We start from the raw sequence: 13208 nt of genomic DNA on the forward strand, positions 1-13208 counted from the left end.
TTAAAAACGTTCTTTGGAATTCTCAAAAATTTTTAATAGCATCAAAGCATCCCAAGGCACAAAAGCTTCAGAATTCCTGTTTGCAAAGATTGTGTCTGTCAAATATTCATTACTATTAATTACGTCTCCCGTTTTTAATACTCGAAGACACCAGAGGCGCAGGTACGCACACAGCCAGTGTCTGTTCAGCAGAACATCTGGTTGTCTTAAGACCATCAGTGTTACAACACTAAGAGAAGAAGTGAAGTTAGAAAACAATTGACATGGTAGCAATTGAGGCTACTGGCGTTAACATAAAAAGTCAAAGAACCATTTGAAAATGCTGGAAAAATCTTCCAGGGTGATAACTGACCTGTGGTAGCCACTATTAAGTACAGGGATTCCAAACTGGGACAATTAGGGTATCGAACAAATGGAGAAACATCTTAGTGAAGTCAGTTTTAAAATCTCATTTCCTTATTCCTGTAAATACCTCTTCTCAAACATCGATACAAACAATGACATCACATTATGTCAAATCCTTCAGTTAAATTTGTAGCAAAGTAAAAAAGGAATGAGGAAGAGAAGACTGCAAGCATGTCAAATGTCCTCGCGTACTCCTTCCCAAAATTAAATTGGTGTTACAAAGTGCACCTGGTCTGAAGGGTTGCACTTCGTCCATTCCTACAGCTTCGTCAGGAACAGGATCTTTCACATCAGTTGTCGGCTGAAGGGGTTAGGAAACAAGATGATTAGTAACTAATGGACACTTTATGCAATCTCTAGTTAACAATTCAGGATAGCAATATTAATGTTATAACCTCCAAGAAAAGGACTTTTTGAAAAATAGGTATTTAAGTGAATATTAGGTTGGTACAAATGATACTGCAGTTTGTGCAACTTTTTTAACCTTTGAAACTGCAATTACTTTTGCACCGAACTAATACCTTGAAAAGTGTACTTCATATAACTTTCAAATATTTCTAATGACACATTCTTTTTTTCTTCTTCTTTTTTTAGTGTTAAAACAAGATACTTGCTTGACATGGTAAGAAACCTTGGTGTATGTCGTGTTGAGTCTAAACAGAACATTTTAGAACCTACTTCATCTAGGTTAACAAGAGGTTGGAAAAAACAAACCCGTATTTGATAAAAATTTTGATGAGAAAAATGATTGAATAACATGGCAAAGTTGTAAGAAAAGCTTTTCTTTAAAACATACTTAAAAATAATAGGAAAAATGTTATATATAGTTATGCAACTTTTCAAAAAAGTATAATAAGTTCTAATCAGGGAAAAATAAGAACATTTATTTATTAACCGTCTCAAATGTACCAGGCCTCTGCTATGCACATTTTATTTGTTTTCCACACAAATGACAAATATAGAAATGGTTTGATGGTGGTTAACCCTCTTCCTACTTCCTGACCATTCCAAGACACTAGAATAAAATGAGGAACCTGTACGATCCATTGTTGTCTCTGCCCAGCAGGCTTTGCTCCTAGATCTCCACATGACTGGCTCCTTCTCATGCTTCACTTGGCAGTATCCCACACAGACATTTACTTCAGGTCAAAACATTCAGCTCGCACCAACAAAGCCTCAAGTACCGAAACATTACACATCTATGGGGTATCGCCAATCACAGTCTCCTGAAATTTAGCATCCCCCAGATTAGAAATCCACATGCCCCTTCTAACTTTTCCACTCTGTTCTTGACACTACTGCCAGTTGATTGTCCTTTAGGTTTACAAAAAGTGTCCCCACCATTTAGTAAGTCACTACAGCCCACTGTGATCATAGATTTTACATTTCTACAGCTCCCTTTACACTTCACAAAGTTTTTTCCATTTGTTACCTCATTAGTTCAGTCCACATACCTGAAAGGTAGGCATAAGTACCTTTATGATGAATGAGGTCACTGACATGCGACAGATTAAAAAGAAGTTTCCCCAACATCCCATAGCTAGTAAGTGACCCATGCAGGATTCTAGTGTGTTCCTATCTTCAAACGCAGTGTATATACCGGTAGGCAGCAGTTGCCTATATCAGAAGATCACACTCCTCCTGTCTCTTTCCACAGCTGTCACCTCACATTGGCTCATCATTACACTGTACTTCTATTACTACAAGTACGGTTGCCATCAAGATACTCAATGCATGCTGTTTTAACTGAACAAGACAGTTGTTATGCATTAAAGCAGCGCTCAGGGGATTGCTGTTAGTATAATTCTACATATTATTTCTATTAACAATGCTCTTCCTTCCTGGGAAAAGTTCCTTGCAGATCTATTTGAGAATACAAATATAATAATACTTTCATGTATCAGGCATTATCTTTTCAAGTTCCAAGGTATAAAAAACCCTAAATTCCAAATTCTTTCTTTCTGAATCTCATTAGGACATTTACACAACCATAAAAACCACAGAATCATGCATTTGGGCATACTTCAAGCTGGAATAATTCTTTAGCTTTTAGGTAAACTTCACTTCAGAACCCAACTGATTCCTTATGACTTGGAAGCCTTCTTGTTTTATACTATTCTACACCGACCGCCTTAAGTGAACCTCGCAAGTTAGCAGAATTCTACTACGCTGCCTCATTATACTAAGCACACATGTCTTTTATTAATTATAGGCTAAACCGTAAGAAAATAATTTGTGTGGGGAAATGCAGAGGTGAGAAAGTACAGTCAAAGCATACCTTTTAAGTTTCAACATCACTGAATGGTGATATTTAAAATAATAATGATAAAAATAATAGTAGTGAATGACAGTACCTCAGAATCCCAACATGATTTTACAGCTGCTTCTTCTAATCTTAATGCTGATATTTTAACTATAAAATGTAGTCACAGAACATTAATGTGAACATATATTACTATGCATTTTAAATACACATTCAAGTCATGAACATTTCAATAAAAGTAATAGCAGAAAAGAATTTCAGGGGGTCAAATCATTTGCAAGAAGAGGTTGTTAGTAGTGGGGATACTTTTGCAAAAAAGATAGGAAAAAATGCTTATAAGAAATGAAAATCACAGTTGGATCTACACATGTTAGATTTGCTTATAGCAGCACTTAAGCTAGAAAGAATTCATAGATAGTCACTAAGTTATCACTTGTATTATTTTGGTGTGCTCCATCAACACAAGTGAAAATATCAGTTTTTGTTTGCTCTTGTGGAGCACTTTCAATAATATCCACACCATTTTCTCTTTTTCCAATTGCCGGCTTGGTTGCTTCTTTCTATTAAAAAAAAGAAAGAAAAAAGAAAATAAAAACCCAACTTCAGAAAACATCATAGTCATTGACTCGTTCACTCCCTCGCTCAGTCCTTCAAGTAAGTAAGACGACAAACTGCTATCGTAACCATCAAATCATAGGCATAGACCCAGGGGAAGCTGGAAATATAAATGAAAGATTTTGTCCTATATTCTACTAGGGCTCGATGTATTCTGATTCGTCAAAACAGTAAGAACAGAAAAGTGCCGCTCTCCATTTCTACACCTCACATGAATCAAGTATAGCACGGGCACAAAAGAAACAACAAGCAGTTGTACCAGATGCTGAGAAAAGAGGACTGCATCTTAAAAGATACACGAGGTGCTGAGGGAACCATGAAGGGGAGTCCAGAAAGAGCGGCAGGCGCAAAAGCCCAAGGTATGAAGCAACATATCATAGTGAGGGCAGAAGAAGAATGGGGTAAGCCTGGAACACTGAAAATGGAATGGGGAGACAACTGCAGAACCAGAACCAAATCAAAGAAGGCACGTGTCATGCTAGCATATGACTTTTACCCTCACGTAATGGGGAGTCACTCAGTAAACAGAGGTGTTGCACCATCACGATCATAGTTTACAACAGTCACTCAGGCTGCAATTTATGATACAGAGGAGTTCCATTTTTTTTTAGGATCCTACCCATCAGCCTGTCTTGCTTCACAACATAGGGCCTCGCAGGTGCATACTCACAAAGGCAGCTACCAAGAGTAGGTCACATTGTAGCTTCTACGGGGTGGCTCCGGGTTGGGAACAAGCAGCAGCTGACCTGGGCCTGCCCACAGCCCCTCCCAAGAGGCCCCAAATCCAACACACCTGGTGATCAGCTTCAGCAACACCAGAACAACACCCAATTAGCTCCACAAATGACATGCCCAAGCCATGGACTGAGCAGACACTGGAGCCCTGCTACAGCCGATCCTACTCTGTGACATCAGCCCACACACATCAGCTCATCTATTGTAGTCACAGCCAGTCGTCCTGAGCGTCCATTCCACACACTGATGCACCAACAGCAATATGGCTCAAGTACAACAGGAGGGCACACACCACCCACACGAGCTTCTGGAACTCCTGGCTCCAGTGACCAGGGAGGTTGTACCACCCGACACACAGGACACCTGTTATATGAGCCAATGCTGCCAAGATGAGGAAAATTAGCAGATCTACATAATACATAGAAACAAACACAGAGAGGCAGTGAGAAAAGAAGAGAGAAAGAAACATTTCCCTAATGAAAGAACAGGACAAAACTCTAGAAAAAGAGGTAAACCAAATGGACACAGGCAATCTACCAGATACAGAGTTCAAAACACTACTTCTAAGGATGCTGAATGAACTTTGGCGAAAAATAGATAAATGCTGTAACACTTCAACAGAAACAGCAAACATAAAAAGTGGACATAGAAATCATTAACAAAAGTCAAATATGAAAAATACAACATCTGAAACGAGTAATCAATAGATGGAATCAGCACCAGACTTGGTTGAGGCAGAGGATCAAATCAGTGATTTGGAAGACAAGGTAGCAGAAAACACCCAATCAGAACAGAAAAAAAGAAATGAAAAATGATTATGAATAAAAAAAAAAAAAAAAGATAGAGACAGAGAGAATACTATAAGGGACTTCTGGGACAAGATAAAGTGTAACAACACTTGTAGGGCTATCAAAAAGAGAAGAGAGAGAAAGGAATTGAAAACCTATTTGAATAAATAATGACGGAAATCTTCCCTAACCTGTTGAAGGAAACACAAGCATAGGAAACACAGAGAGTTCCAAACAAAAGAAAGCCGAACAGGCCCACACCAAGACATACCATAATTAAAACGCCAAAGGGGAAAGACACAGAGAGAATATTAAAACCAGCAAGAGAAAAGCACTTAGTTATATACAAGGGAGCTCGCATAAGACTGGCAGGTGATCGCTTAACAGGAAATCTGAAGGCCAGAGGAATGGGCAAGAAATATTGAAATGTGATGAAATGCAATAATGTGCAACCCAGATGACTGTATCCAGCAAGGCTCTCATTTAGAGTCAAATGAGAGGTGAAGAGTTTGCCAGAGAAAAAGAAGGTGATGCAGTTCAGCACCAGCAAACCACTAGCACAAGAAATGTAAAACCACGACTAGAAGAAAAAGAAGGAGGAGGAGGAGGAGGAGGAGGAGGAAGAGAAGGAGGAGAAGACGGAAAAAGAGCAGGAGGAAGAGCAGGAAGAGGAGAAGGAAAATGAATAATAAAATGCCAAGAACTACATACCTACAAATAATTACTTTAAATGGAAATAGATTAAATGCTCCAGGAAAGACATAAGGTAGCTGAATGGTTAAAAATACAAGACCCATATACACGACAATCAAACTACAAAATTTCTGCACGGCAAAGGAAACCAACAACAACATGCAGTCATGACCGGATGAATGAAGATATTTGTCAAGGATATATTTGATGAAGGGTTGACATCCAAAACACATAAGGAAATCATAAATCTTAACACCAAAAGACAAACAATGCCATTACAAAACGAGAAGAGTACCTGAATAGACTTTTCTCCAGAGAGGTCACACAGATAGCCAAGAGACATACGAAAACATGCTCAGTGTCACTAATCATCAGAGCAATGCAAATTAAAAACGCTATGAAATACGACCTCACAACTGTCAGAATGGTCATCATCCATGAATCAACAAGCAACAGGTGTCGGTGAGGATGTGAAAAAAACGGAGTCCTCGTGCACTGTTGGTGAGACTGCAAATCCGACCAGACACAATGGAAAAGAACATGGAAGTTTCTCAAAAATTTAAAAACAGAACTACCACGTGGCACAGCAGTCCCACTTCTGGGTTTTCCTCCACAGAAATCCAAAACACTAATTTGAAAAGCAATATGCATGTCTATGGTCGTTGCCACATTATTTTCAATAGTCCAGATAACAAAGTAACCAAATGATCCATCGTCTTGGATAAAGAAGCAGTGGGAAATATATATAACAAAATGCTACTTGTCTGTAACGAAGAATAAATACTTACCGTTTGTGACAAAGTGTGTGGACCTAGAGGGTATTATTCTAAATGAAAAAAGTCAGACGAAGAAAAAAAACACCTGAATTCACTTATTGGTGATATGAAAAAAAAATAAATGAACGTAGAAATGGGAAACAAACTCATAGGTGCAGAGAACGAACTGATCGTTGCCAGGTTCGAGAATTGTTGGGGGAATGCTTGAAAAGGTAAAAGGATTAAGGAAAGAAGTACAAATTGGGAGTTCTAAAACAGTCATGAAGATGTCAAGTACAGCGCAAAGAATACAGTAAATAACATTGTAATAACTAAATATGGTATCAGGGATACCACACTAATCGGGGTACCAGTATATGCATTACATAAATGCCTAACCACTATGCTGTACACCTGAGGCTGACATCATATTGAATGCCAACTGTAACAGAAATGAAAAATTTTACATTTATTTTCTCCACAGCCTCTCCAACTGGTGGGAATGCAGACTGTTGCAGCCGTTATGGAAGGCAGTGTGGAGGTTCCTCAAAAAATTACGAATAGAATTACCATATGACCCAGCAATCCCTCTCCTGGGTATCCACGCAAATAATCTGAAAACATTTATACATAAAGACACGTGTGCTCCAATGTTCACTGCAGCTTTGTTTACGGTGGCCAAGACATGGAAACAACCAAAATGTCCTTCGATAGATAAATGCATAAAGAAGTTGTGGTATATATACAAAATGGAATACTATTCGGCGTAAGAAAAGATGATATAGGAACATTTGTGACAACACGGATGGATCTTGAGAGTGTAATGCTGAGCGAAATAATTCAGACAGAAAAAGCAGAGAACCATATGATTTCACTGATATGTGGTATATAAATCAAAAACAACAAAAGAACAAGATAAACAAATGAGAAACAGAAACTCATAGACACAGACAATAGTTTAGTGGTTACCAGAGGGTAAGGGGGGTGGGGGTGGGAGATGAGGGTAAGGGGGATCAAATATATGGTGATGGAAGAAGAACTGACTCTGGGTGGTGAACACAAAATGGGATTTATAGATGATGTAATACAGAATTGTACACCTGAAATCTATGTAATTTTACTAACAATTGTCACCCCAATAAATTGGAAAAAAAAAGAAAAACTTTACATTTAAAAAACAAAACTAAAAACATTCTGAAATTTGACATTTGATTATATCGTTTTTAAGAATCTCTGCTTTTGACCAGAGTAAAGAAAGCATCCTGTCTTTTGCAGACACGGATCCTTTCTTTACTTTGGTCAATGCATCATGGACAATGGGCATAGAATCTCACGGACATGTTTTTATAGGGAACAGACGAGAGCATCAGCTTTGGAGCCAAGTGGATTTTGGAACAAACCCTCAACCTTCTCCCTGGCTACTGCAACGCATGCTACCTAAACTGACTTGGTCTCTACTTCCTTATCTCTGAAGATGAGGATTCCCTTCCTTGCCAAGGCTATTCTGAGGAGTAAATGAGATCGTGCTTGTTACAGAATAGGTACTCAACAAGTGTTGATTTGACTATGGAGTATGTCAGAATATCAGTTGAAAGAAAATCTGTGTCGCTCTTGCTTATATGGGCCCAGGAGCCCACGTTATCAAATAACATGTAATCACACAGGCCATTAAAACTCCAAACTTGAAAAAAAAAAAAAAAGAATCTCTGCTTTTCAAATTGGTTATTATTTTATGCAAAACATTTACTCTTCAATTAGATGAAGACATGTAAATATATTCACAGAAAAATGATTTAGAACACAGTGGAATCCCTTTGTAATACGGGTTTTGAGATAGAGAACGTGAATTCTAAACTTTCATAAATTCTACTACTATTTTAGTCTAAATGATGAACCTAGTATACCGGAAACTAATATAAAATAATATGGAATGTCAACGGAATGTAAGTGAAAAAAACCAAAAAAATGGAGAAAACACTCCTTCCTAACAAGTATACCATACCAACATACAAAGCGTAATAAAATAAAACTATAGGTCATATACTATCTAGTTTTGAAACTGAAAGGTACCAGGAAGATTTCATGACTATTAAAATGAGTACGTGAATCCATTAAAGATTTCATTTAGGCATGAGTATGATAAAAGTCATGCTTGTATACGTAAAAGTCACATTAAGAATCCTTACCGTTACCCAAATTGCATATCTCCAAAACTGTGGGAAAACTCCCTATAGAATTTTACTATCACTATACATTTCCCAGCCCTTTCTTTTTCTCAGCCTCCATCTTCGATACTTACTGAAGTTAAAAAAACAACAACAAAACAATGCAGCGTCAAAGGGTCATATGTTTAAAATGGTTCATGCTGAGGAATTTTCCATGACAAAATTGGAACAATGATAGGTAGACCACTACAAAATTTTACAAGTCAGTGCTACACAAAACTAAATTCAGAGCAAAACAGTTAATTTCACACAGGAGCCTTTTACCTTGGTATCAACATCGACGAGCCATTCCTCTGATATAGACCATGAATCATTATTGCAAGTTTCGCAGGAAACACTTTAGGGTAAAGATAACAAAAACAAGTGAATTCATTTCTTGACAAAAGCAACAACAACAACAAAAGGAGTAAAAGGTCAGCTATCTGCATATGAAATATAGTCTCTTGATATAATTAAAAATTAGATGATATTCTAGAAAAGCTATTAGCTACCTATTTCTGCCTCCACCACTCCCAACTCATGCAATATTTAATGAAGATACACTCTAAGTTTCCGTAACAAAGAATGACAGCCAATATGTTGGCAACACCTGAGAGTACGTTGTTTTCACCAAAAGTCCTGAAGGCTGAATTCAAAACGCGATTAATAGCCGACATAAATGGAACCTGAACTGGGACAAAAGCAGTGACCTAAATCAAGGTAGAAAGATACACTGACCCTTCTTCATGGTCTGTCCCTGGTTCAAAGATTAATCTGTGTGAGTCAAAAATGGCAGTCTTACTTCTTTAACATAGGACGCACTTACTAAACTTACCCCATTCCTTCCTTTCACCCTGAAACACTACAGTTAGTTCCCTGAAATGTGTGAAATGTTTGCAAGTCACACGTACAGAAGTCAAAGAACAAATATGTATGTTCTTAGCCTCCCCACTCCCAGACCACTTGTCCGCACAGCTTCCTGGCAATCTCCAACCTTGAAAACTTCAGCCTAAGAAAGCACAGACTCCTGAAACAAGGATGGGCTCAAATGACCCACAGTAGGAGTTCTCCATTTCCCTGTTCCTCGAAAATAAGCTAAGTGGAGCCTCAGTCATCCACTCTCAACACAGGCATGTTACCACCGACCCAACTCCATTACTGTTTTCACAATCAGTCCTCCCTCTGCTCAACCCTCCATATCCATGGGAAGGACATCAGCGCATTGGGAAAAGAGGTGGATGTGCCGAGACACCTGAAGTGGGCCAGAGATCTATGTAGTTCAGCAATCTCCAGTGCCTTTGGACTCGAAGGGACCCGCTCTGTATTTTCGGGTGCAGGTGGATACCTCGTTCTTATTTGCTATTAAGAGAATGTTTCCAGAGGCTCAAAGGTTTAATATGTTTTCATACAAATTTTAAAGTTTGCTGGTTCTTCCAAGTCAACAAACAAAAATCAGCAACCTATTCAGGACACCCTAGAACCCTTTATTTTAATCTGCTTTTTTAGACCACTACCAACATCCTGTGTCCTTCCTTCTTGTAATTTACCTTTACCTTGTCATACCCTACTATTCGGATCTCTTTTCCCTTATCTGATCTCTGATCTCTATTCTAAAAGCCTTACTCCTACTCCAACCCAGTGTTGGTCCTATTGAAACTTGGATTCCCCTGCTAATTCCATTCTTACCCTCTTCCACTGCAGTCACTAGACCTTTCCATAATTACAACACTCAGCCATAGGATGATAAAGAAGGAAGTGTACTGGGCTTAGAAACCTACACTTAATCTCATTTCATTACTCACTGCATCAACTAAGTCACTTTAATCTCTTGGAATTCATACTCCTCATGTGATCAACCACTTGACCAAAACATTAATGGCTATATGAAGTACCAGGGGGTGTTTTGAATAATTAATTGCTAACATTCCTTCAACACCTGGAATTCTATGGACTTTTGATTCTGTCTAGAAACATGGAGAACACTTATCTGGCAGAAGTGGAAAAAAGTAACAGAACAGCAACAAAAACCCCCAAAAAAGCAGAGACAATGGTAAAAAATCAAGAAAAGTCATGGAAGAAGGAAGAAAGACTCTGGAAAAAAAGAAAAAAACTTCCTTGGACAAGGGAAAGGTACCAGCCAGAAGGAAAACACAGGCTGTGGAGTTAGTGAGTAGAGAAATCAATAAGAAATATCTCTCAATTTGTGCTGCATTAACACAACATGGTCTATACATAGATGTTCTTCACTTACAGAACAACGATTCATCCCAAAAAGGCTACATCGCATTATACCTGAAAACACTTGCCTGATTAGGTCTTGCTTATGCACAACCTGTGGTTCTGTGGCCACAGCGAACTGAGATCTGCCTTAAACACTGATGGTGAAAACAAGGTTCTCGTGACTGCTGCAATTGTGAAGTACATTAACACAAGAGCTTGCGCTCACTGGGCTTGGGAGGAAACTTCTCAATCAGTGTTAACACGTCACTAAACGGGACTCTCTGAGTCCACCTGAGTTGCACCTGAATCTTGAATCCAGACCTGTCCAGGCACTTCTCAGTACAGGCTGAAGGACAAGAGAAGGGACTTGGGAAGCCAAGCAGGCTGAAGGTCACATCACGGGTCAGCCACTTGGTAACTATGGTACAGGGGTCAACTAATCCACCTCCCGGAACCACACACGTCTAATGAATACAAACTAGGCCGAACAGCACAGCTACTTTGCAAAGTTACTGTGCCGATGACCTGAGAGAACCAATGTTAGGCACATAGTATAGGGTCTATTCCAGAGCAGAACACTCATTAAAGCTTACTGGCTTCTCTCTGAAGTCTCTTAGTTAACATGCAATTATAGAAATCCATAAAATCCTACCTGCTCGCAGGGTCACATTTAGAACACTCATCCACTGTTAAAGAAAAAATTGAAATAAAGTGTAAATACACAACAGAAAAATGCAGAACTTTGAAAGCGCAGATTGAAGTGATGTAAAAACATTTCTTTGGGACAACCCCTGAAGACTATAGTAGAATGAATATTAATGATACAAGTGGTGGGCAATTAATACATAAAGAACTTTTACTTCCCCTGCTATATATTTGTGTGTGTGTGTATATAAATACATATCTATATATCTATATATCTATACATACATATATATATATTTTATTTATATATTCAGCTATATACATACACATACACATATACACAGACATATATATATATATACACATATATTATGTACCTATATATGTGTGTATGTATGCATATACACTCCCCAGTGTATGCTAAATACTAGTCTAAATGGAACCACACTTTCTCCTTATTCCCTTTCTTATTTCCTTATGTTACTGTGATTGAGGAAGAATGCCAATGTCTCGCTAAAAGTTATTCTATTTGGCTGTAACTTGCCTAAACAGAGTAAACATAAAGCACATTTTGCTACAAAATGACTGTGGGAAATTCAGAACTACGATAAACCTACACAGAGGTAGGCTAGGGTTGAACTCTTTCTGTTTTTTCATTTCCTTCTTTGCTTTCTCTGTTTTCTTGTAGCTGTGATTCACGCAATTCATGGAGTGTAGAATTATGTAAGAGAAACACACCTACAATCTGAGTCTTATGTTTTTCTATTACGGTCATCTGTCCAAACTCTGTGGATGCTGAGAGAGGTTTGCTCCTTGAGTGTGTGGCAAATGGCCATTTATCACCAAATTTCGAATCCCCAGATCTTTGAGAAGTTCCATGATTGAAAGTCAAAGAAGTAGCATTCCAGCTGGAAGAATCTGAAAATACAGTTTTCATTTATTAGGAGGTAAAAATAGCACAAAGTCGACCATCGTGTAAAACTTCCTTCTTCAGAGAAGCAGCCCCACACCCTCTTTCTCCCAAACACACGACTCCTTCAGAGTACATGTTATTTTAGGTGTCCTATACTTGCCATTCACATAGGTAAGTTTAATTAACTATTGTCACTCAGCAATTTCTGTTATATAATGTGTTTCCGATTAAAGCTTCCCTTCTCAATAGTTAAAATGGTGTGGGGTGTGAATTTTTTTGTCAATATCAAAAGTTATGTCTAATCGCTGATGTTTAAATATGCGTGACAAACATGGGTTTAAAACAACTTTTAAGGAATCATACTATTTCAAAGAAGAAGCTACTTATTACAAGAAAATGGTCCTTTCTAAATGCTTCAATATCTTCAGAATTCATTTTTTAAGCCTTAGATAATTGAAATTCAAATGACAAATGACAGACTTGGGTGACCTCATTGTTTCCAAGTAAAAGTACGATCAAACTAGGTCCACATCAGCTCCAAAGAGTACAGGGCACCATGAGACAGAAAACGAATATTTTCCTTTTGCTTTTTAAACGAAATCTCAGCTTAAATCTTTAAGACAAGTGAAAGAAAAGCAAAACAACTGTAGAAGTGAAGCTTTAAAGCCTCTTATCACTTCACATCCAGATAGCCCGTACATCATTTAAAATAGTGGTTTCCAATATCATGTGAGAATGTGTGAAGTCCCAAAGTCTGTCAGTCGAGGGGCCCGAAAAGGTAAAAACTATTTTCACAGAAACACTGACTGTCATTGGCCATTTTCACTCTCATTCTCTTCTAAGTGTACAGTAGAGTTCTCCACATTCGTGATATCACAGCTCTGATGGTAACATCATAGGTCTGATGGTGACTGGCTCGTAGCTCTAATGGCTCATGGAATGCATGCCTGTGTGTGCTTGTATTTTAAATTG

The 13208-nt window shown here is 38.2% G+C and overlaps 1 protein-coding gene across 1 annotated transcript; it reads right to left on the minus strand.

Moving 5' to 3' along the window:
- Positions 1 to 372: 372 nt before the first annotated feature.
- LOC148759264 (uncharacterized) lies at positions 373 to 12235 on the minus strand. Its single transcript, XM_088789336.1, has 4 exons — positions 12062 to 12235; positions 11331 to 11364; positions 8744 to 8816; positions 373 to 3228 (listed from the first exon to the last, which is right to left on the minus strand). Exons 1-4 carry the CDS (start codon positions 12096 to 12098, stop codon positions 3061 to 3063), a joined length of 312 nt encoding a protein of 103 aa, XP_088645462.1. The 5' UTR covers positions 12099 to 12235; the 3' UTR covers positions 373 to 3060.
- Positions 12236 to 13208: the final 973 nt, after the last annotated feature.

Source organism: Rhinolophus sinicus, chromosome 1 (genome assembly GCF_057876585.1).
Source record: "Rhinolophus sinicus isolate RSI-liver-muscle chromosome 1, RSI-T2T, whole genome shotgun sequence".
NCBI lineage: Eukaryota > Metazoa > Chordata > Mammalia > Chiroptera > Rhinolophidae > Rhinolophus > Rhinolophus sinicus.

Excerpts from the sequence above, each read along its gene's own strand:
- LOC148759264 (XM_088789336.1), bottom strand. The coding sequence starts at position 12,098 with ATGACCGTAATAGAAAAACATAAGACTCAGATTGTAG. Across the intron at positions 8,817-11,330 it reads AAATGTGACCCTGCGAGCAG|TGTTTCCTGCGAAACTTGCA; the intron begins GTAGGATTTTAT and ends TTTACCCTAAAG. Across the intron at positions 3,229-8,743 it reads TCGTCGATGTTGATACCAAG|AAAGAAGCAACCAAGCCGGC; the intron begins GTAAAAGGCTCC and ends TTTTTTTAATAG.